We start from the raw sequence: 25865 nt of genomic DNA on the forward strand, positions 1-25865 counted from the left end.
TAATAAGGGAATAGAAATGAGGTGTGTGTAGTCAAGACAAACAGAAAGAGGAGACGAGAGGTTAAACAAGGAACATAATAAGGGAATAGAAATGAGGTGTGTGTAGTCAAGACAAAACAAAAGGAAAAAGGAAACATGGATCGGTGATGTTCTGTTATAATCTCCACCCGGCACAGCCAGAAGAGGACTGGCCACCCCACATAGCCTGGTTCCTCTCCACCTGGCACAGCCAGAAGAGGACTGGCCACCCCACATAGCCTGGTTCCTCTCTAGGTTTCTAATCTCCACCCGGCACAGCCAGAAGAGGACTGGCCACCCACATAGCCTGGTTCCTCTCCACCCGGCACAGCCAGAAGAGGACTGGCCACCCCACATAGCCTGGTTCCTCTCCACCCGGCACAGCCAGAAGAGGACTGGCCACCCCACATAGCCTGGTTCCTCTCCACCCGGCACAGCCAGGAGAGGACTGGCCACCCCTCATAGCCTGGTTCCTCTCTAGGTTTCTTCCTAGGTTTTGGCCTTTCTAGGGAGTTTTTCCTAGCCACCGTGCTTCTACACCTGCATTGCTTGTTGTTTGGGGTTTTAGGCTGGGTTTCTGTACAGCACTTTGATATATCAGCTGATGTACGAAGGGCGAAATAAATACATTTGATTTGATTTGATGACTAGAAAGCCGGTGACGCCGACCGCCGAACGCCGCCCGAACAAGGAGAGGAGCCGACCTCAGCCGAAGTCGTGACAGTTGTTGTTTGTGTCACACTGCTTTGCTTTATCTTGGCCAGGTCGCAGTTGTAAATGAGAACTTGTTCTCAACTGGCCTACCTGGTTAAATGAAGGTGAAATAAAATAAATAAAGAATGAATGAACAAACTAGGTATAAGTAAAGTACAAATCTGTCGTTCTGCCACTGAACAAGGCAGTTAACCCACTGTTCCTAGGCCGTCATTGTAAATAAGAATTGGCCGACATTACTGCACTCTAATACCTTCACATGCATATAAATTGCACTGGTTTCTTTTGTATTGTGTTATTGTGTCTTATAAAGGGATTCATGCGGCTCTTGGTATAACTAGACCTTTGAGTGTCACTGCCAAATGTTTCTGTTGTGTTTGAAAAGCTGAAGCCAACTAGCTTTTCAATGTGTGTTCAAAGTGTGTTTTCATGACACAAGCACATAGGCTGCGTTTACACAGGCAGCCCCAATTATTTTTTTCCTTCATTCATTTTCACTGGGATTATGGTCCGGGGAAGGCCCAGCAGGAGATGAGGAGAGTGACAGGACCTATGAGGGTGACCTCAGTTTACCTAGAGGTTACTCAGGTCGTAGACTATGACTGAGAAGCCTTGGTTATGAAGGATATAGCATAGCTCCACACGCAGATACAGTACAAGATGATTCCTAGGCTCTAATTGGGTGCAGTCCAGACCGGCCTTGATTTCAACGTCCACAGACAGAGATTTGTTTGTGTCTATTCTGGACCAAATCAAGGCCGGGCCAGACCGGACCAAATCTGAACCAATCAAAGACTTCTATTTTTGGATCAGATTTGGTCCGGTCTGGACCGGCCTTGATTTGGTCCAAACATAGACATCTATACATTGCATATTTTCACCTTTCATTCAGAACCTAAATTGAACCTGTCTTCAACATCTGGAAAATACGTATTTTAGACGTCTTTTCAATTTCATTTTGCTTACTGGGTCTCTTCTAGTGTTGCAGGACAGCAATATTTTTTGTCTTGCCTAGGGCAGCAGAATGACCTAGCCCTGAATACCCTGAATGACCCAGCCCTGAATACCCTGGACGACCCAGCCCTGAATACCCTGAATGACCCAGCCCTGAATATCCTGAATGACCCAGCCCTGAATACCCTGAATGACCCAGATCTGAATACCCCGACCTGAATAACCATGACCCAGCCCTGAATAACCTGAATGACCCAGCCCTGAATACCCTGAATGACCCAGCCCTGAATACCCTGACTGACCCAGATCTGAATACCCTGAATGACCCAGCCCTGAATACCCCGAATGACCCAGCCCTGAATAACCTGAATGACCCAGCCCTGAATACGCCGAATGACCCAGCCCTGAATACCCTGAATGACCCAGCCCTGAATACCCTGAATGACCCAGCCCTGAATACCCTGAATGACCCAACCCTGAATACCCTGAATGACCCAGATCTGAATACCCTGAATGACCCAGCCCTGAATACCCTGAATGACCTAGCCCTGAATACCCTGAATGACCCAGCCCTGAATACCCTGAATGACCCAGCCCTGAATACCCATCCCCCTCCCGGATACGCACCAGGTTGTAAGCACTCCTGAGATCCAATTTGGTGAAGAAGCACGCCCCATGCAATGACTCGGTCACACTGGCTATGAGAGGCAGCAGGTAACTATACTTCAGCGTGATCTGATTTAAACCTCTATAGTCAATGCACAGGCGTAAACCTCTATAGTCAATGCACAGGCGTAAACCTCTATAGTCAATGCACAGGCGTAAACCTCTATAGTCAATGCACAGGCGTAAACCTCTATAGTCAATGCACAGGCGTCAATTCACCTCTCTATAGTCAATGCACAGGCGTAAACCTCTATAGTCAATGCACAGGCGTAAACCTCTATAGTGAATGCACAGGCGTAAACCTCTATAGTGAATGCACAGGCGTAAACCTCTATAGTCAATGCACAGGCGTAAACCTCTATAGTCAATGCACAGGCGTAAACCTCTATAGTCAATGCACAGGCGTAAACCTCTATAGTCAATGCACAGGCGTAAACCTCTATAGTCAATTCACAGGCGTAAACCTCTATAGTCAATGCACAGGCGTAAACCTCTATAGTCAATGCACAGGCGTAAACCTCTATAGTCAATGCACAGGCGTAAACCTCTATAGTCAATGCACAGGCGTAAACCTCTATAGTGAATGCACAGGCGTAAACCTCTATAGTCAATGCACAGGCGTAAACCTCTATAGTCAATGCACAGGCGGCGTAAACCTCTATAGTCAATGCACAGGCGTAAACCTCTATAGTCAATGCACAGGCGTAAACCTCTATAGTCAATGCACAGGCGTAAACCTCTATAGTCAATGCACAGGCGTAAACCTCTATAGTCAATGCACAGGCGTAAACCTCTATAGTCAATGCACAGGCGTAAACCTCTATAGTCAATGCACAGGCGTAAACCTCTATAGTGAATGAATGCACAGGCGTAAACCTCTATAGTGAATGCACAGGCGTAAACGTAAACCTCTAAACCTCTATAGTCAATGCACAGGCGTAAACCTCTATAGGCACAGGCGTATGCACAGGCGTAAACCTCTATAGTCAATGCACAGGCATAAACCTCTATAGTGAATGCACAGGCGTAAACCTCTATAGTCAATGCACAGGCGTAAACCTCTATAGTGAATGCACAGGCGTAAACCTCTATAGTGAATGTACAGGCGTAAACCTCTATAGTGAATGCACAGGCGTAAACCTCTATAGTCAATGCACAGGCGTAAACCTCTATAGTCAATGCACAGGCGTAAACCTCTATAGTGAATGCACTGGCGTAAACCTCTATAGTCAATGCACAGGCGTAAACCTCTATAGTCAATGCACAGGCGTAAACCTCTATAGTCAATGCACAGGCGTAAACCTCTATAGTGAATGCACTGGCGTAAACCTCTATAGTGAATGCACAGGCGTAAACCTCTATAGTGAATGCACAGGCGTAAACCTCTATAGTGAATGCACAGGCGTAAACCTCTATAGTGAATGCACAGGCGTAAACCTCTATAGTGAATGCACAGGCGTAAACCTCTATAGTCAATGCACAGGCGTAAACCTCTATAGTCAATGCACAGGCGTAAACCTCTATAGTCAATGCACAGGCGTAAACCTCTATAGTGAATGCACTGGCGTAAACCTCTATAGTCAATGCACAGGCGTAAACCTCTATAGTGAATGCACAGGCGTAAACCTCTATAGTCAATGCACAGGCGTAAACCTCTATAGTCAATGCACAGGCGTAAACCTCTATCCTTCTTCTTCACAGAAAAGAACCTCGAAGAGGCAGTTAAAGTGGAAGGCCGAATGTATTTTTGTCCCAGAGATTCGGTGACATATGTTTCCACAGCCGCTGTCTCCTCCTGTGACAGAGGATACACGTGACTATATACTATCTATATACACACAATTTGGGAGACAAGCCTATACACGGTGTATTATACCCAGAATATATACAGACAAATCCATATACATTGTAAATAAGAAATTGTTCTTAACTGACTTGCCTAGTAAAATAAAGGTTAAATAAAATAAAAAAACACATATACACATACCATTTACCACGTGGAAGCTAAATATGCTGTGGCAGATTACTGTAGACACAACATTTAAACAAAAACAACATGTGTAACTGTATGGATTGTTGTACCATACAGCAGTGAACGAGAGCACATTTTAACTGTCTTGTAAAAGTTGTCTATTAATCAGCTACCAAAAAGCAAAGTATACATTCATCATAAATATTCGTAGTTGCTATTTCAGCCAATTGGATCTCTGTGTTTACAGGTCTATAATTCCAAGATGGATTATGATATCATAATGCTGTTTATTGGTGTATGTAGTGCAGGCAACCGACTACTTATATTCCATATTTGAGCAATATCAGATCTGGTATTCCTCCACTAGCCCAGACCAGGTTGATCCATAAACAGGCCTTAATCTAGCGGGCCGACCCCAGGAGGATTGTCCTATCTGGGCCAGGCTGAGGCGCCTGTACAGGCTCAATGGATCGCTAATCCTAGTGGTCGCCTAACCATTCCTGTAGTCCTCCCAACACAACACATAACCAATCATTTATCTGTTCCTTCACAACAACTCCCAGTTTCTGAAATACCAGTTCAGGAGGGGAGAAACTAAATTGATAAAAGATCAAAGGTCAGATATAACAACAACTATAATTCATGAGGAGATAAACATTCTGTTTTCCAAGCCTGGTACAATCAACTATCTATCTCAAACAAAAAACCAAAGACACAAAATAGTACAGCTGCCAAGTAAAATCAGTGGGGTGTCAGTGGGGTGTCAGTGGGGTGTCAGTGGGGTATCAGTGGGGTATCAGTGGCGTGTCAGTGGGGTATCAGTGGGGTATCAGTGGGGTGTCAGTGGCGTATCAGTGGGGTATCAGTGGGGTATCAGTGGGGTATCAGTGGGGTGGTATCAGTGGGCTATCAGTGGGGTGTCAGTGGGGTATCAGTGGGGTATCAGTGGGGTGTCAGTGGGGTGTCAGTGGGGTATCAGTAGGGTATCAGTGGGGTATCAGTGGGGTGTCAGTGGGGTATCAGTGGGATATCAGTGGCGTGTCAGTGGGGTATCAGTGGGGTATCAGTGGGGTATCAGTAGGGTATCAGTGGGGTATCAGTGGGGTATCAGTGGGGTGGTATCAGTGGGCTATCAGTGGGGTGTCAGTGGGGTATCAGTGGGGTGTCAGTGGGGTGTCAGTGGGGTATCAGTAGGGTATCAGTGGGGTGTCAGTGGGGTGTCAGTGGGGTGTCAGTGGGGTATCAGTGGGGTGTCAGTGGGGTATCAGTGGGGTATCAGTGGGGTATCAGTGGGGTGTCAGTGGGGTATCAGTGGGGTATCAGTGGGGTATCAGTGGGGTATCAGTGGTATAGTCTTGTGAACATGATGGAAGCACTGTTCTTGGAGAGAAGAGTTGCTACCGACCTCACACACCCACTCAACCAGGAGGACCAGCTCCACTCAACCAGGAGGACCAGCTCCACTCAACCAGGAGGACCATCTCCACTCAACCAGGAGGACCAGTTCCACTCAACCAGGAGGACCAGCTCCACTCAACCAGGAGGACCACCTCTACCCTGCTCCCCCCAACCAGCATGACCAGCTCTAACCAGCTCCACTCAACCAGGAGGACCTGCTCCACTCAACCAGGAGGACCAGCTCTACCCTGCTCCACTCAACCAGGAGGACCTGATCCACTCAACCAGGAGGACCAGCTCCACTCAACCAGGAGGACCAGCTCCACTCAACCAGGAGGACCAGCTCCACTCAACCAGGAGGACCAGTTCCATTCAACCAGGAGGACCAGCTCCACTCAACCAGGAGGACCAGCTCTAACCTGCTCCACTAAACCAGGAGGACCAGCTCTAACCTGCTCCACTCAACCAGGAGGACCAGCTCTACCCTGCTCCACTCAACCAGGAGGACCAGCTCCACTCAACCAGGAGGACCATCTCTAACCTGCTCCACTCAACCAGGAGGACCAGCTCCACTCAACCAGGAGGACCAGCTCCACTCAACCAGGAGGACCAGCTCCACTCAACCAGGAGGACCATCTCTAACCTGCTCCACTCAACCAGGAGGATCAGCTCCACTCAACCAGGAGGACCATCTCTAACCTGCTCCACTCAACCAGGAGGACCAGCTCCACTCAACCAGGAGGACCAGCTCCACTCAACCAGGCTCCACTCAACCAGGAGGACCAGCTCACTCAACCAGGAGGACCAGCTCCCTGCTCCACTCAACCAGGAGGATCAGCTCCACTCAACCAGGAGGACCATCTCTGCTCCAACAACCAGGAGGACCATCTCTAACCTGCTCCACTCAACCAGGAGGACCAGCTCCACTCAACCAGGAGGACCAGCTCCACTCAACCAGGAGGACCAGCTCCACTCAACCAGGAGGACCAGCTCTAACCTGCTCCACTCAACCAGGAGGACCAGCTCTAACCAGTACCACTCAACCAAGAGGACCAGCTCTAACCTGCTCCACTCAACCAGGAGGACCGGCTCTAACCTGCTCCACTCAACCAGGAGGACCAGCTCCAACCTGCTCCACTCAACCAGGAGGACCAGCTCTAACCTGCTCCACTCAACCAGGAGGACCGGCTCTAACCTGCTCCACTCAACCAGGAGGACCATCTCTAACCTGCTCCACTCAACCAGGAGGATCAGCTACACTCAACCAGGAGGACCAGCTCCAACCTGCTCCACTCAACCAGGAGGACCAGCTCTAACCTGCTCCACTCAACCAGGAGGACCAGCTCCACTCAACCAGGAGGACCAACTCAAATCTGTTCCACTCAACCAGGAGGACCAGCTCAAACCTGCTCCACTCAACCAGGAGGACCAGCTTTAACCTTCTCCACTCAACCAGGAGGACCAGCTCTAACCTGCTCCACTCAACCAGGAGGACCAGCTCTAACCTGCTCCAATCAACCAGGAGGACCATCTCTAACCTGCTCCACTCAACCAGGAGGACCATCTCTAACCTGCTCCACTCAACCAGGAGGACCAGTTTTTTACTTAACTAGCCAAGTCAGTTAAGAACAAATTCTTATTTACAATGACGGCCTACCAAGAGGCAAAAGGCGTGTTTGTGTGTGTGACGTACAGCACAGGAAGCAGACCCCTAGCCTACAGACCCCTAGCCTACAGGGGACCAGCTCTAACCTGAGGACCAGCTCTAACCTGCTCCACTCAACCAGGAGGACCGGCTCTAACCTGCTCCACTCAACCAGGAGGACCAGCTCCAACCTGCTCCACTCAACCAGGAGGACCAGCTCTAACCTGCTCCACTCAACCAGGAGGACCGGCTCTAACCTGCTCCACTCAACCAGGAGGACCATCTCTAACCTGCTCCACTCAACCAGGAGGATCAGCTACACTCAACCAGGAGGACCAGCTCTAATCTGCTTCACTCAACCAGGAGGACCAACTCTAACCTGCTCCACTCAACCAGGAGGACCAGCTCCAACCTGCTCCACTCAACCAGGAGGACCAGCTCTAACCTGCTCCACTCAACCAGGAGGACCAGCTCCACTCAACCAGGAGGACCAACTCTAACCTGCTCCACTCAACCAGGAGGACCAGCTCCAACCTGCTCCACTCAACCAGGAGGACCAGCTCCAACCTGCTCCACTCAACCAGGAGGACCAGCTCTAACCTGCTCCACTCAACCAGGAGGACCAGCTCCACTCAACCAGGAGGACCAACTCAAATCTGTTCCACTCAACCAGGAGGACCAGCTCAAACCTGCTCCACTCAACCAGGAGGACCAGCTCTAACCTTCTCCACTCAACCAGGAGGACCAGCTCTAACCTGCTCCACTCAACCAGGAGGACCAGCTCTAACCTGCTCCAATCAACCAGGAGGACCATCTCTAACCTGCTCCACTCAACCAGGAGGACCATCTCTAACCTGCTCCACTCAACCAGGAGGACCAGTTTTTTACTTAACTAGCCAAGTCAGTTAAGAACAAATTCTTATTTACAATGACGGCCTACCAAGAGGCAAAAGGCGTGTTTGTGTGTGTGACGTACAGCACAGGAAGCAGACCCCTAGCCTACAGACCCCTAGCCTACAGACCCCTAGCCTACAGACCCCTAGCCTACAGACCCCTAGCCTACAGACCCCTAGCCTACAGACCCCTAGCCTACAGACTCCTAGCCTACAGACCCCTAGCCTACAGACCCCTAGCCTACAGACCCCTAGCCTACAGACCCCTAGCCTACAGACCCCTAGCCTACAGACCCCTAGCCTACAGACCCTAGCCTGCAGACCCCTAGCCTACAGACTCCTAGCCTACAGACCCCTAGCCTACAGACCCCTAGCCTACAGACCCCTAGCCTACAGACTCCTAGCCTACAGACTCCTAGCCTACAGACCCCTAGCCTACAGACCCCTAGCCTACAGACCCCTAGCCTACAGACCCCTAGCCTACAGACCCCTAGCCTACAGACCCCTAGCCTACAGACTCCTAGCCTACAGACCCCTAGCCTACAGACCCCTAGCCTACAGGACCCCTAGCCTACAGACTCCTAGCCTACAGACTCCTAGCCTACAGACCCCTAGCCTACAGACCCCTCCCCCTAGCCTACAGACCCTAGCCTACAGACCCCTAGCCTACAGACCCCTAGCCTACAGACTCCTAGCCTACAGACCCCTAGCCTACAGACCCCTAGCCTACAGACTCCTAGCCTACAGACCCCTAGCCTACAGACCCCTAGCCTACAGACCCCTAGCCTACAGACTCCTAGCCTACAGACCCCTAGCCTACAGACCCCTAGCCTACAGACCCCTAGCCTACAGACTCCTAGCCTACAGACCCCTAGCCTACAGACTCCTAGCCTACAGACCCCTAGCCTACAGACTCCTAGCCTACAGACCCCTAGCCTACAGACTCCTAGCCTACAGACCCCTAGCCTACAGACCCCTAGCCTACAGACTCCTAGCCTACAGACCCTAGCCTACAGACTCCTAGCCTACAGACTCCTAGCCTACAGACCCCTAGCCTAGCAGACCCCCTACAGACCTAGCCTACAGACTCCTAGCCTACAGACTCCTAGCCTACAGACCCCTAGCCTACAGACCCCTAGCCTACAGACCCCTAGCCTACAGACCCTAGCCTACAGACCCCTAGCCTACAGACCCCTAGCCTGCAGACCCCTAGCCTACAGACCCCTAGCCTGCAGACCCCTAGCCTACAGACTCCTAGCCTACAGACCCCTAGCCTGCAGACCCCTAGCCTGCAGACCCCTAGCCTACAGACCCCTAGCCTACAGACCCCTAGCCTACAGACTCCTAGCCTGCAGACTCCTAGCCTACAGACCCCTAGCCTGCAGACTCCTAGCCTGCAGACCCCTAGCCTACAGACCCCTAGCCTGCAGACCCCTAGCCTACAGACCCCTAGCCTACAGACCCCTAGCCTACAGACCCCCTAGCCTACAGACCCCTAGCCTGCAGACCCCTAGCCTACAGACCCCTAGCCTACAGACCCCTAGCCTACAGACTCCTAGCCTACAGACCCCTAGCCTACAGACTCCTAGCCTACAGACCCCTAGCCTACAGACCCCTAGCCTACAGACTCCTAGCCTACAGACTCCTAGCCTACAGACCCCTAGCCTACAGACCCCTAGCCTACAGACCCCTAGCCTACAGACCCCTAGCCTACAGACCCCTAGCCTACAGACTCCTAGCCTACAGACCCCTAGCCTACAGACCCCTAGCCTACAGACCCCTAGCCTACAGACCCCTAGCCTACAGACCCCTAGCCTGCAGACCCCTAGCCTGCAGACCCCTAGCCTACAGACTCCTAGCCTGCAGACCCCTAGCCTACAGACCCCTAGCCTACAGACCCCTAGCCTACAGACCCTAGCCTACAGACCCCTAGCCTACAGACCCCTAGCCTACAGACCCCTAGCCTACAGACCCCTAGCCTACAGACCCCTAGCCTACAGACCCCTAGCCTACAGACCCCTAGCCTACAGACCCCTAGCCTACAGACCCCTAGCCTGCAGACTCCTAGCCTGCAGACTCCTAGCCTGCAGACTCCTAGCCTACAGACTCCTAGCCTGCAGACTCCTAGCCTGCAGACTCCTAGCCTACAGACTCCTAGCCTACAGACTCCTAGCCTGCAGACCCCTAGCCTACAGACTCCTAGCCTACAGACTCCTAGCCTACAGACTCCTAGCCTACAGACTCCTAGCCTACAGACTCCTAGCCTAGGCCAACAGTGTACTTACTGCTGCTCTTCACTAGGCTGGTAAATCCCTCGCATTCTATTAGCCTTATTGTTCCCTGCTCCATGTTGTCAGACCTGGGTCTAATACAGTACGTCAATTACATTAGGGCTCCGGCCCAAATAGCACCCTATTCCCTATGTGGGTGCACTACTTTAGACCAGGGCCCTATTCCCTATGTAGTGCACTACTTTTGACCAGGGCAGATAGGGTGAGCTTGATTCAGCAGGGTGAGTGCAGGATGTACTTTTGGGACTATTCCGTTGGTTCCATTGTATTGGGCAAGTTCATTTAAAGGGAGAGTTCACCCAAATTACAAAATTACACATTGGTTTCCTTACCCTGTAAGCTATGGACAAGGTATGACAGCAATCCATGTTTTGGTTTAGTTTCCCTGGTACTGTTTCCACATGCTAAAGTTTTAGCATTTGTGACACAAATCCCATACAAGTCATGGGACCGATATTAGCATTTTCAGTGCATCGTGTCCAAATCATCCGAAAGTATCTCCAAATTGATTGTGAAGCGCAACAAAGTAACTTATAGATCGGTCCTATGATTTGTGCCGCAAATGCTAAAACGTTTGCATGTGGAAACCAGGGAAACTAAACCAAAGCAATGGATTTCTGTCATACCGTGTCCATAGACAGCTTTTAGTGATTCTTAAGTACAGTGGGGAGAACAAGTATTTGATACACTGCCGATTTTGCAGGTTTTCCTACTTACAAAGCATGTAGAGGTCTGTAATTTTGATCATAGGTACACTTCAACTGTGAGAGACGGAATCTAAAACAAAAATCCAGAAAATCACATTGTATGATTTTTAAGTAATTAATTAGCATTTTATTGCATGACATAAGTATTTGATACATCAGAAAAGCAGAACTTAATATTTGGTACAGAAACCTTTGTTTGCAATTACAGAGATCATACATTTCCTGTAGTTCTTGACCAGGTTAGCACACACTGCAGCAGGGATTTTGGCCCACTCCTCCATACAGACCTTCTCCAGATCCTTCAGGTTTCGGGGCTGTCGCTGGGCAATACAGACGTTCAGCTCCCTCCAAAGATTTTCTATTGGGTTCAGATCTGGAGACTGGCTAGGCCAGTCCTTAGTTGCCCTGGCTGTGTGTTTCGCGGGTCATTGTCATGCTGGAAGACCCAGTCACGACCCATCTTCAATGCTCTTATGAGGGTTGAGGTTGTTGACCAAGATCTCGCGATACATGGCCCCATTCATCCTCCCCTCAATACGGTGCAGTCTTCCTGTCCCCTTTGCAGAAAAGCATCCCCAAAGAATGATGTTTCCACCTCCATGCTTCACGGTTGGGATGGTGTTCTTGGGGTTGTACTTATCCGTCTTCTTCCTCCAAACACGGCGAGTGGAGTTTAGACCAAAAAGCTCTATTTTTGTCTCATCAGACCACATGACCTTCTCCCATTCCTCCTCTGGATCATCCAGATGGTCATTGGCAAACTTCAGACGGGCCTGGACATGCGCTGGCTTGAGCAGGGGGACCATGCGTGCGCTGCAGGATTTTTAATCCATGACGGCATAGTGTGTTACTAATGGTTTTCTTTGAGACTGTGGTCCCAGCTCTCTTCAGGTCATTGACCAGGTCCTGCCGTATAGTTCTGGGCTGATCCCTCACCTTCCTCATGATCATTGATGCCCCACAAGATGAGATCTTGCATGGAGCCCCAGACCGAGGGTGATTGACCGTCATTTTGAACTTCTTCCATTTTCTAATAATTGCGCCAACAGTTGTTGCCTTCTCACCAAGCTGCTTGCCTATTGTCCTGTAGCCCATCCCAGTCTTGTGCAGGTCTACAATTTTATCCCTGATGTCCTTACACAGCTCTCTGGTCTTGGCCATTGTGGAGAGGTTGGAGTCTGTTTGATTGAGTGTGTGGACAGGTGTCTTTTATACAGGTAACGAGTTCAAACAGGTGCAGTTAATACAGGTAATGAGTGGAGAACAGGAGGGCTTCTTAAAGAAAAACTAACAGGTCTGTGAGAGCCGGAATTCTTACTGGTGGTAGGTGATCAAAAACTTATGTCATGCAATAAAATGCGAATTAATTAGATTCCGTCTCTCACAGATGAAGTATACCTATGATAAAAATTACAGACCTCTACATGCTTTATAAGTAGGAAAACCTGTAAAATCGGCAGTGTATCAAATACTTGTTCTCCCCACAGTATCTGAAAGTATTTGACCTTTAATGTACTCAGGGCTTCTGCTTCTATTGTAAATAGTTTGATATGTCATGTAGATTTGATGGATCAAAGAGTGATACTGTCAGAGTATTAATAATCATTATCTCATTGAGGGGGGAGCTTTAGGAGACTGACTTTTGTTATAGAATGAGAGAGAGAGGGAGAGAGAGAGAGAGAGAGAGAGAGAGAGAGAGAGAACAGAAAGAGAAGAGAAACAGAGAGAGAACGGAGAGAGAGAGCCTACAGAGAGAGAACGGAGAGAGAGCCTAGAGAACAGAGAGAGAGAGAGACAGAGAGAGACAGAGAGAGACAGAGAGAGAGAGACAGAGAGACAGAGAGAGACAGAGAGAGACAGAGAGAGAGAGAGAGACAGAGAGAGAGACAGAGAGAGACAGAGAGAGAGAGAGAGACAGAGAGAGACCCCAGAGAGAGACTCAGAGAGAGAGAGAGACAGACAGACAGAGAGACAGAGAGACAGAGAGAGAGACAGAGAGAGAGAGAGAGAGACAGAGAGAGAGACAGAGAGAGACAGAGAGAGAGAGAGAGAGAGAGAGACAGAGATTTATCCTGTTATCTTTAATACCTGTACTCTCCTGACATCTCCTGGTGGAATAGAGGCATGACACCCTGAAAGAAAACCTGCATACTGCTAATATCTGCCATTTCTGCATTGGAGCACCACATCCAGTAACTAGATCTTTGATAAGTATAGTAATGTTCAAGAATACACAACCCAAACACACAAATTGTTGGATCTACACTTCGTCCGGAGGGAACTTTATTTGTGTGAACTTCATTCTAAACATGGAAGTTAAATGAATTGTGCAAATGCTAGTCTCTTGGCTGTGAGAAAAGACTATGCTAATGCTAGTCTCTTGGCTGTGAGAAAATACTATGCTAATGCTAGTCTCTTGGTTGAGAGAAAAGACTATGCTAATGCTAGTCTCTTGGCTGTGAGAAAAGACTATGCTAATGCTAGTTTCTTGGCTGTGAGAAAGGACTATGCTAATGCTAGTCTCTTGGCTGTGAGAAAAGAATATGCTAATGCTAGTCCCTTGGCTGTGAGAAAAGACTATGCTAATGCTAGTCTCTTGGTTGAGAGAAAAGACTATACTAATGATAGTATCTTGGCTGAGAGAAAAGACTATGCCTATGCTAGTCCCTTGGCTGTGAGAAAAGACTATGCTAATGCTAGTCTCTTGGTTGAGAGAAAAGACTATACTAATGATAGTATCTTGGCTGAGAGAAAAGACTATGCCTATGCTAGTCCCTTGGCTGTGAGAAAAGACTATGCTAATGCTAGTCTCTTGGCAGAGAGAAAAGACTATGCTAATGCTAGTCTCTTGGTTGAGAGAAAAGACTATGCTAATGCTAGTCCCTTGGCTGTGAGAAAATTATGCTAGTCCCTTGGCTGTGAGAAAATACTATGCTAGTCTTTTGGCTGTGAAAAAATACTATGCTAGTCTCTTGGCTGAGAGAAAAGACTATGCTAATGCTAGTCTCTTGGTTGAGAGAAAATACTAAGCTAATGCTAGTCTCTTGGCTGTGAGAAAATACTATGCTAGTATCTTGGCTGTGAGAAAAAAAGTATGCTAATGCTAGTCCCTTGGCTGTGAGAAAATACTATGCTAGTCCCTTGGCTGTGAGAAAATACTATGCTACTCTCTTGGCTGTGAGAAAAAACAATGCTAATGCTTGTCCCTTGGCTGTGAGAAAAGACTATGCTAATGCTAGTCTCTTGGCTGAGAGAAAAGACTATGCTATTGCTAGTCTCTTGGCTGTGAGAAAATACTATGCCTATTCTCGTCTCTTGGCTGTGAGAAAGAACTATGCTAATGCTAGTCCCTTAGCTGTGAGAAAATACTGCGCTAATGCTAGTCCCTTGGCTGTGAGAAAATACTATGCTAGTCTCTTGGCTGAGAGAAATTACTAAAAGTCTAGTCTGGTCAAAAGTAGTGCTCTATATAGGGAATAGGGAGCCATTTAGGATACCGTTCATGTCATGGTAATAATGACAGCAGCAGTTGTACATGTGCAGTGATGATGTGTAACCCTGTGATAATTAAGCACCTGTTTCAAACTAAGGCTGCACAATGAATCCAATTTGAATCATAATTGCAATATTTAGATTTTTGTTTTTCATACCTTAAGTTCAAATGTAATAAGGGTCCCCTGGGAAACTCTGACCAACACTTTGGTTCCTAGCCTGTCACAACAACTTCTACTGTACCTGTTGTTTTCATTAGTTGTCATGGCAAACAACACCAAACATAGAATCAGAACACTCATTGTATTTCTATGATCCCAACAGTACACCCAAGTGTTTTGATCTAAATTCCAAGTAAAATCTCAATCTCAATTTGGTTAAAAAATGTTTGCTTGTTACCTGAAAGAGTATATATCCATATACCTGGCACTGATCACTGCATACAGTATCAGATGACCAGATGGCCGAAAGTAGTGTACTATACACGGAGTGTACAACTCAATATTGGAAAGATGTTCTTAACGTTTTGTACACTCAGTGTATAGGGAATAGGGTGCCATTTGAGACGACATCAACAAGCCCAAATAACAGAATGATCGTTTTCAGTTGAACGATAGAATGGGATCATGTTCATCTTTACCATCTAAAATTTTACATGGAAAATGTACTCATTTTTATTTTTAAGAAACAGTCAGTCCTGTATCACTAATAGTTTCATTCACAAAGCAACTCAAGAGTAGGAGTGGTGATCTAGAATCAGTTTAGCCTTTTATATCATAATGAATATGATTCTATGGACAGCGGGGACCTGATCCTAGATCAGCACTACTACTCTGAGACACTTTATGAATACAGGCTCTGGGATCGCCAGCCCTCCTCCTACTAGCAGGCCTTTATTCTACTGATCAGCTGCTAGTCAGGACCTTGATCAGTACAGGGTGTGTACCAGCTAGTCAGGACCTTGATCAGTACAGGGTGTCTACCAGCTAGTCAGGACCTTGATCAGTACAGGGTGTCTACCAGCTAGTCAGGACCTTGATCAGTACAGGGTGTGTACCAACAGGTCTTTATTCTACTGATCAGCTGCTAGTCAGGACCTTGATCAGTACAAGGTGTGTACCAGCTAGTCAGGACCTTGATCAGTACAGGGTGTGTACCTGCTAGTCAGGACCTTGATCAGTACAGGGTGTGTACCAGCTAGTCAGGACCTTGATCAGTACAGGGTGTGTACCAGCTAGTCAGGACCTTGATCAGTACAGGGTGTGTACCAGCTAGTCAGGACCTTGATCAGTACAGGGTGTGTACCAGCTAGTCAGGACCTTGATCAGTATGGGGTGTGTACCAGCTAGTCAGGACCTTGATCAGTACTTGGTGTGTACCAGCTAGTCAGGACCTTGATCAGTACAGGGTGTGTACCAGCTAGTCAGGACCTTGATCAGTACAGGGTGTGTACCAGCTAGTCAGGACCTTGATCAGTACAGGGTGTGTACCAGCTAGTCAGGACCTTGATCAGTATGGGGTGTGTACCAGCTAGTCAGGACCTTGATCAGTACTTGGTGTGTACCAGCTAGTCAGGACCTTGATCAGTACAGGGTGTGTACCAGCTAGTCAGGACCTTGATCAGTATGGGGTGTGTACCAGCTAGTCAGGACCTTGATCAGTACTTGGTGTGTACCAGCTAGTCACGACCTTGATCAGTACAGGGTGTGTACCAGCTAGTCAGGACCTTGATCAGTACAGGGTGTGTACCAGCTAGTCAGGACCTTGATCAGTACTTGGTGTGTACCAGCTAGTCAGGACCTTGATCAGTACAGGGTGTGTACCAGCTAGTCAGGAACTTGATCAGTACAGGGTGTGTACCAGCTAGTCAGGACCTTGATCAGTACAGGGTGTGTACCAGCTAGTCAGGACCTTGATCAGTACAGGGTGTGTACCAGCTATCAGGACCTTGATCAGTACAGGGTGTGTCCAGCTAGTCAGGACCTTGATCAGTACAGGGTGTGTACCAGCTAGTCAGGACCTTGATCAGTACAGGGTGTGTACCAGCTAGTCAGGACCTTGATCAGTACAGGGTATGTACCTGCTAGTCAGGACCTTGATCAGTACTTGGTGTGTACCAGCTAGTCAGGATCTTGATCAGTACAGGGTGTGTACCAGCTAGTCAGGACCTTGATCAGTACAGGGTATGTACCTGCTAGTCAGGACCTTGATCAGTACAGGGTGTCTACCAGCTAGTCAGGACCTTGATCAGTACAGGGTGTGTACCAGCTAGTCAGGACCTTGATCAGTACAGGGTGTGTACCAGCTAGTCAGGACCTTGATCAGTACAGGGTGTGTACCTGCTAGTCAGGACCTTGATCAGTACAGGGTGTGTACCAGCTAGTCAGGACCTTGATCAGTACAGGGTGTGTACCAGCTAGTCAGGACCTTGATCAGTACAGGGTGTGTACCAGCTAGTCAGGACCTTGATCAGTACAGGGTGTGTACCAGCTAGTCAGGACCTTGATCAGTATGGGGTGTGTACCAGCTAGTCAGGACCTTGATCAGTACTTGGTGTGTACCAGCTAGTCAGGACCTTGATCAGTACAGGGTGTGTACCAGCTAGTCAGGACCTTGATCAGTACAGGGTGTGTACCAGCTAGTCAGGACCTTGATCAGTACAGGGTGTGTACCAGCTAGTCAGGACCTTGATCAGTATGGGGTGTGTACCAGCTAGTCAGGACCTTGATCAGTACTTGGTGTGTACCAGCTAGTCAGGACCTTGATCAGTACAGGGTGTGTACCAGCTAGTCAGGACCTTGATCAGTATGGGGTGTGTACCAGCTAGTCAGGACCTTGATCAGTACTTGGTGTGTACCAGCTAGTCACGACCTTGATCAGTACAGGGTGTGTACCAGCTAGTCAGGACCTTGATCAGTACAGGGTGTGTACCAGCTAGTCAGGACCTTGATCAGTACTTGGTGTGTACCAGCTAGTCAGGACCTTGATCAGTACAGGGTGTGTACCAGCTAGTCAGGAACTTGATCAGTACAGGGTGTGACCAGCTAGTCAGGACCTTGATCAGTACAGGGTGTGTACCAGCTAGTCAGGACCTTGATCAGTACAGGGTGTGTACCAGCTAGTCAGGACCTTGATCAGTACAGGGTGTGTACCAGCTAGTCAGGACCTTGATCAGTACAGGGTGTGTACCAGCTAGTCAGGACCTTGATCAGTACAGGGTGTGTACTAGCTAGTCAGGACCTTGATCAGTACAGGGTATGTACCTGCTAGTCAGGACCTTGATCAGTACTTGGTGTGTACCAGCTAGTCAGGATCTTGATCAGTACAGGGTGTGTACCAGCTAGTCAGGACCTTGATCAGTACAGGGTATGTACCTGCTAGTCAGGACCTTGATCAGTACAGGGTGTCTACCAGCTAGTCAGGACCTTGATCAGTACAGGGTGTGTACCAGCTAGTCAGGACCTTGATCAGTACAGGGTGTGTACCATCTAGTTAGGACCTTGATCAGTACAGGGTGTGTACCAGCTAGTCAGGACCTTGATCAGTACAGGGTGTGTACCAGCTAGTCAGGACCTTGATCAGTACAGGGTATGTACCTGCTAGTCAGGACCTTGATCAGTGCAGGGTGTGTACCAGCTAGTCAGGACCTTGATCAGTACTTTGTGTGTACCAGCTAGTCAGGACCTTGATCAGTATGGGGTGTGTACCAGCTAGTCAGGACCTTGATCAGTACAGGGTGTGTACCAGCTAGTCAGGACCTTGATCAGTACAACCAGCTAGTCAGGACCTTGATCAGTACAGGGTGTGTACCAGCTAGTCAGGACCTTGATCAGTACAGGGTGTGCCAGTGTCAGGACCTTGATCAGTACAGGGTATGTACTGCTTCAGGACCTTGATCAGTACAGGGTGTGTACCAGCTAGTCAGGACCTTGATCAAGAATATGTACCTGCTAGTCAGGACCTTGATCAGTACAGGGTGTGTAAAGCTAGTCAGGACCTTGATCAGTACAGGGTGTGTACCAGCTAGTCAGGACCTTGATCAAGACAGGGTGTGTACCATCTAGTCAGGACCTTGATCAGTACAGGGTGTGTACCAGCTAGTCAGGACCTTGATCAGAAAGGGTGTGTACCATCTAGTCAGGACATTGATCAGTACAGGGTGTGTAATGCTAGTCAGGACCTTGATCAGTAAGGGTGTGTACCAGCTAGTCAGGACCTTGATCAGTACAGGGTATGTACCAGCTAATCAGGACCTTGATCAGTACAGGGTGTGTACCTGCTAGTCAGGACCTTGATCAGTACAGGGTGTCTACCAGCTAATCAGGACCTTTCAGCTGGGTGAAAAGTACCATGCTAGTCAGGACCTTGATCAGTAAGGGTGTGTACCATCTAGTTAGGACCTTGATCAGTACAGGGTGTGCTACCAGCTAGTCAGGACCTTGATCAGTACAGGGTGTGTACCAGCTAGTCAGGACCTTGATCAGTACTTGGTATGTAAAGACTAGTCAGGACCTTGATCAGTACAGGGTGTGTACCAGCTAGTCAGGACCTTGATCAGTACAGGGTATGTACCAGCTAGTCAGGACCTTGATCAGTACAGGGTATGTACCTGCTAGTCAGGACCTTGATCAGTACAGGGTGTGTACCAGCTAGTCAGGACCTTGATCAGTACAGGGTATGTACCTGCTAGTCAGGACCTTGATCAGTACAGGGTGTGTACCAGCTAGTCAGGACCTTGATCAGTACAGGGTGTGTACCAGCTAGTCAGGACCTTGATCAGTACAGGGTGTGTACCATCTAGTCAGGACCTTGATCAGTACAGGGTGTGTACCAGCTAGTCAGGACCTTGATCAGTACAGGGTGTGTACCATCTAGTCAGGACCTTGATCAGTACAGGGTGTGTACCAGCTAGTCAGGACCTTGATCAGTACAGGGTATGTACCTGCTAGTCAGGACCTTGATCAGTACAGGGTGTGTACCAACTAGTCAGGACCTTGATCAGTACAGGGTATGTACCTGCTAGTCAGGACCTTGATCAGTACAGGGTGTGTACCAGCTAGTCAGGACCTTGATCAGTACAGGGTGTGTACCAGCTAGTCAGGACCTTGATCAGTACAGGGTGTGTACCATCTAGTCAGGACCTTGATCAAAGACAGGGTGTGTACCAGCTAGTCAGGACCTTGATCAGTACAGGGTGTGTACCATCTAGTCAGGACCTTGATCAGTACAGGGTGTGTACCAGCTAGTCAGGACCTTGATCAGTACAGGGTATGTACCAGCTAGTCAGGACCTTGATCAGTACAGGGTGTGTACCATCTAGTCAGGACCTTGATCAGTACAGGGTGTGTACCATCTAGTCAGGACCTTGATCAGTACAGGGTGTGTACCAGCTAGTCAGGACCTTGATCAGTACAGGGTATGTACCTGCTAGTCAGGACCTTGATCAGTACAGGGTGTGTACCAGCTAGTCAGGACCTTGATCAGTACAGGGTATGTACCTGCTAGTCAGGACCTTGATCAGTACAGGGTGTGTACCAGCTAGTCAGGACCTTGATCAGTACAGGGTGTGTACCAGCTAGTCAGGACCTTGATCAGTACAGGGTGTGTACCATCTAGTCAGGACCTTGATCAGTACAGGGTGTGTACCAGCTAGTCAGGACCTTGATCAGTACAGGGTGTGTACCATCTAGTCAGGACCTTGATCAGTACAGGGTGTTTTGAGCTCAGGACCTTGATCAGTACAGGGTATGTACCAGCTAGTCAGGACCTTGATCAGTACAGGGTGTGTGCCATCTAGTCAGGACCTTGATCAGTACAGGGTGTGTACCATCTAGTCAGGACCTTGATCAGTACAGGGTGTGTACCAGCTAGTAAGGACCTTGATCAGTACAGGGTATGTACCAGCTAGTCAGGACCTTGATCAGTTTTTAACGTGTTGTACCAGCTAGTCAGGACCTTGATCAGTACTTGGTGTGTACCAGCTAGTCAGGACCTTGATCAGTACAGGGTGTGTACCAGCTAGTCAGGAACTTGATCAGTACAGGGTGTGTACCAGCTAGTCAGGACCTTGATCAGTACAGGGTATGTACCTGCTAGTCAGGACCTTGATCAGTACAGGGTGTGTACCAGCTAGGACCTTGATCAGGACCTTGATCAGTACAGGGTGTTACCAGCTAGTCAGGACCTTGATCAGTACAGGGTGTGTACCAGCTAGTCAGGACCTTGATCAGTACAGGGTGTGTACCAGCTAGTCAGGACCTTGATCAGTACAGGGTGTCTACCAGCTAGTCAGGACCTTGATCAGTACAGGGTGTGTACCAGCTAGTCAGGACCTTGATCAGTACAGGGTGTGTACCAGCCAGTCAGGACCTTGATCAGTACAGGGTGTGTACCAGCTAGTCAGGACCTTGATCAGTACAGGGTGTGCACCAGCTAGTCAGGACCTTGATCAGTACAGGGTGTGTACCAGCTAGTCAGGACCTTGATCAGTACAGGGTGTGTACCAGCTAGTCAGGACCTTGATCAGTACAGGGTGTGTACCAGCTAGTCAGGACCTTGATCAGTACAGGGTGTGTACCAGCTAGTCAGGACCTTGATCAGTACAGGGTGTGTACCAGCTAGTCAGGACCTTGATCAGTACAGGGTATGTACCTGCTAGTCAGGACCTTGATCAGTACAGGGTGTGTACCAGCTAGTCAGGACCTTGATCAGTACAGGGTATGTACCAGCTAGTCAGGACCTTGATCAGTACAGGGTGTGTACCAGCTAGTCAGGACCTTGATCAGTACAGGGTGTGTACCAGCTAGTCAGGACCTTGATCAGTACAGGGTGTGTACCATCTAGTCAGGACCTTGATCAGTACAGGGTGTGTACCAGCTAGTCAGGACCTTGATCAGTACAGGGTGTGTACCATCTAGTCAGGACCTTGATCAGTACAGGGTGTGTACCAGCTAGTCAGGACCTTGATCAGTACAGGGTATGTACCAGCTAGTCAGGACCTTGATCAGTACAGGGTGTGTACCATCTAGTCAGGACCTTGATCAGTACAGGGTGTGTACCATCTAGTCAGGACCTTGATCAGTACAGGGTGTGTACCAGCTAGTCAGGACCTTGATCAGTACAGGGTATGTACCTGCTAGTCAGGACCTTGATCAGTACAGGGTGTGTACCAGCTAGTCAGGACCTTGATCAGTACAGGGTATGTACCTGCTAGTCAGGACCTTGATCAGTATATTATGAACCAGCTAGTCAGGACCTTGATCAGTACAGGGTGTGTACCAGATAGCAGGACCTTATCAGTACAGGGTGGGGGACCAGCTAGTCAGGACCTTGATCAGCATAGGGTGTGAACAGCTAGTCAGGACCTTGATCAGTACAGGGTGTCTACCAGATAGTCATATTATGAACAGTACAGGGTGTGTACCAGCTAGTCAGGACCTTGATTAGTACAGTGTGAACATGCGGTTAGCCCGCTGGAGGTCGCCCCCCCCCAGATAGCATATTATGAACATGTCGGTTGGGGGCTCACTGGAGGTCGCACCCCCCAGATAGCATATTATGAACACGTCGGTTGGGGGCCCCTAGGAGGTCGCACCCCCCAGATAGCATATTATGAACACGTCGGTTGGGGGACCCCTGGAGGTCGCCCCCCCCAGATAGCATATTATGAACACGTCGGTTGGGGGCTCCCTGGAGGTCGCACCCCCAGATAGCATATTATGAACATGTCGGTTGGGGGCCCCCTGGAGGTCGCACCCCCAGATAGCATATTATGAACATGTCGGTTGGGGGCCCCTGGAGGTCGCACCCCCAGATAGCATATTATGAACATGTCGGTTGGGGGCTCCCTGGAGGTCGCCCCCCCCCCAGATAGCATATTATGAACACGTCGGTTGGGGGCTCCCTGGAGGTCGCACCCCCCAGATAGCATATTATGAACACGTCGGTTGGGGGCCCCCTGAAGGTCTGGCAGTGGGGTTGCCAATAAGATTTCTTATTATTGTATGGGACAATAATACAAATGTTTTTGAAAAATATATATTTTATTGAGTAATTTTGATAAGAGAGATAAAGATGTTAAGAATTGAAGGTTATTTGTTAATGTACAGATTTGAAGGTGTTGACATTAGATTTGCGGTGATTTTTATTTTTTTTGTAGAACGAATGTGAGAAGGATGACTTTTTCTGTTGACTTTTTAAAAGGACATTCTACTCAAAAATACAGGAACGTTTGTTTTTTTACATCCAAATCTATTTAAAAATCATGTAAATGGCATGTTCCAGAAGGGTCCAGACACCTTTTTTTTTCTCGTGATATCACTTGTTATCTTTTAATTTATATGTATTTTTTACTGCAAATTACTTCCTCGTCCTTGTTCTGCAGTTTGGGGCCCTGAAGAACATTAACAAAGGCTCTAAAAACACCCAAATATGTCCTTTTGGAAGCACTCTCAGTATATAGTGATGCAGGTCTTTAGGTGTTGAACACGTGACATTGTCATTCTGAACTTCATGCACAAGGTTATAATAACTATTGTGTGAATCGAGCTGTTTCCCTTACTCAGCTGTGCAGGCCGAGTGAGTCTGTATAGTATACAGGCTAGCTAAGTTTTAATGTTAGCAATGTTAGCTAAGCTTATCAAGCTAGCTAAAATATTATTGGTTGAAGAATTGTCATGACTTCAAAAGCACTTGAACACAATCATGTCAGACGTATCACTTCCCAGTGTCCTATTTCTCACGAGCACGTGAAGCCAGCAACAGTGTACCAGAGACAACAGTGTACCAGAGACAACAGTGACAGAGACAACAGGACAGTCAATCACCACCTTCCGGAGACACCTGAAACCCCACCTCATTAAGGAATACCTAGGATAGGATGAAGTAATCCCTCTCACCCCCTTAAAAGATTTAGATGCACTACTGTTCCACTGGATGTCATAAGGTGAAAGCACCAATTTGTAAGTCGCTCTGGATAAGAGCGTCTGCTAAATGACTTAAATGTAAATGTAAACAGTGTACCAGAGACAACAGTGTACCAGAGACAACAGTACCAGAGACAACAGTGTACCAGAGACAACAGTGTACCAGAGACAAATACCATCAAATTACCATAAAACATTTTAAATATATCCAAATTTGTGATATTTATTGGTTGACGTTTAGAGGTAGGCCTAAACAAGACTATTTAACAGTAGTAGGCTATAACCCATTTTATAATACATATTTGTGCATTATTGGTTATTGAACAGTATAGGGTCCATTGACAATAACGCAATATTAATATTGATAATTTATGCAGTTGATTATTTAAAAAATTGACAAATGAATGAAAATGTATGATGTAATATTGATTTAATCACTGATCATAGAGTACATGACAACAGCTGTGTCCACAAGATCTCCTACAGCTTTAAAAAGAAATACAGGCATACACCCGTGTAAGATATACATTTTCACCCTGAACATATTGTCATCCGGTTTGGGGTGACGTTCGGCTCAGAATCCATTCGAATAGAGGCAGTGTGTGAACGTTCTCTGGTCCATTTCAAAGTTCCCTCTGAGCGCTGGATCCGCCCAGCTGGCTGGAGACGCGCTCTGATTAGCCCGTTGAGGCTCATTTGCATTGACGTCAGTAAAGGCTGTAGGTCAATCCTTGCGGCAGCTTTTATTGGACGTGCTGCTGTCAAGCAGTGCCGAAGAATTGGAAGGGCAAACGCTCGAAAGGCAGAGAAAAATACTTAAATAATTCACCATTATGTAGCGAATTTCTCTATCTTGCGTTTATAAAGAACAATCACCCATCTTCCTTACTGAAAACCGAAACTTGGGGACGCGCAGCGGTCTGTTTTTATGCGATTGGTCTGATCCAGAGGAGGTACCTCTTCAACAGATAATTTGACAGCACTCTTCATATTTTTTTCAGAAAGAGGAAAAAATTTCAACTCATTTTTACCCAGTTTTCTATATCTGTCGGGTCGTCATCAAGCTGACAGTGGATGTCTGAATGAAGATTCCACCAAAATATTTCTGTTTCGCCTAATTTGTATTTTTTGGCAGATAAATGGCATGTTTTGTCGGACTAAATTGCATTTTGTTGCAAGGGGGAGTCTTGAGATTGGAGCGACAGTCGAGGGGAGCACCATGCAGTGTGAATATTGTAGCCTGTTGATGATGGGGTATATGAGGCTGGAACAAACTGTCGTGAGAACCGGATTGTGGCCAATGTCTTGAAATGAAGTGGCTAACCAGATAGTCAAAGAAAAACAGTAGTCCAATGGAATTGGATGGTTCTGGGTGGGGAGGACGGTTTCAGCAGAACGCTTATTGGACGAACATGGATAAAACTTTTGCTTGAATTCAACCAGAAGACAGACGTTTACTTGAAAAGAGTAAAGTTTAAAAAAATACATACATTCAGAAAGAGAGAGAGAGAGCAAGTGATGTACGAATCCGAGGCGGGGAAGCCGTCTCATGAAGGATAAATCGGCCCTGGAATAGAACCACAGAACAGCGGCGTTCTATAATAACGGGATTCGTGTTATCAATAATAAAACGACGCGTGTAGAAAATCTCTCTAAATTGCTTCATGTAAAAAAAAAAAAAAAAGCAGAGAGAGGAAATCTGTTTCCTGGTTAGGGGGGGTGGGTGGGTGGGGGGGGGGGAAGGAACATCTATTATTCATGCTTAGTGTTGGGAAACTGGAGAGAGCGTTTAGCATTACGATTTATCAAGAGGGAGAAAAAGACCCCCCAGAAGATATCAGTGGAGGGATACCGAATGACAGTCGTCCAGGTATTGGTAAAGCACTTGAGCTAGAGGGATTGTCTGAAGTGGGGTTGAAGCATGGGCTGTGCTTCAAGCATTCATATCTCCGATAGGGTGGTCTATCAAAGTGGAAAGGAATCGGACGATTCCCAGCAGACCAATGCCACTCCTGCCCCAGGACTTCTGATCAAACCCAGCACTATCAAGGTGAGACACACACAGGCCGCTCGTCTTGGAGAAGAGCCACACACACACAGACTCACAGACTCACACTCACACACACAGGCCACTCGTCTTGATGAAGAGCCTCACAGACTCACAGACTCTCTCTCTCACACACACAGACCC

General features: G+C 48.0%; 1 protein-coding gene across 2 annotated transcripts in view; it reads left to right on the plus strand.

The window, feature by feature from the left end:
- The first annotated feature begins 25415 nt into the window (after positions 1 to 25415).
- Positions 25416 to 25865, plus strand: part of pde8a (phosphodiesterase 8A) — a 266783-nt gene continuing 266333 nt past the window's right edge. The window contains exons 1-2 of one of the 2 annotated variants that reach the window (XM_065012413.1): positions 25416 to 25544; positions 25631 to 25724. Coding sequence is in view for 1 of the 2 variants with exons in the window: in XM_065012412.1 (XP_064868484.1) it covers positions 25596 to 25724 (129 nt within the window). In the remaining variant the exon portion in view is untranslated. Of the gene's footprint in view, positions 25725 to 25865 lie in introns of both variants that reach the window. The other variant, XM_065012412.1, reaches the window with a different exon arrangement.

Source organism: Oncorhynchus nerka, linkage group LG27, assembly GCF_034236695.1.
Source record: "Oncorhynchus nerka isolate Pitt River linkage group LG27, Oner_Uvic_2.0, whole genome shotgun sequence".
Classification (NCBI taxonomy): domain Eukaryota; kingdom Metazoa; phylum Chordata; class Actinopteri; order Salmoniformes; family Salmonidae; genus Oncorhynchus; species Oncorhynchus nerka.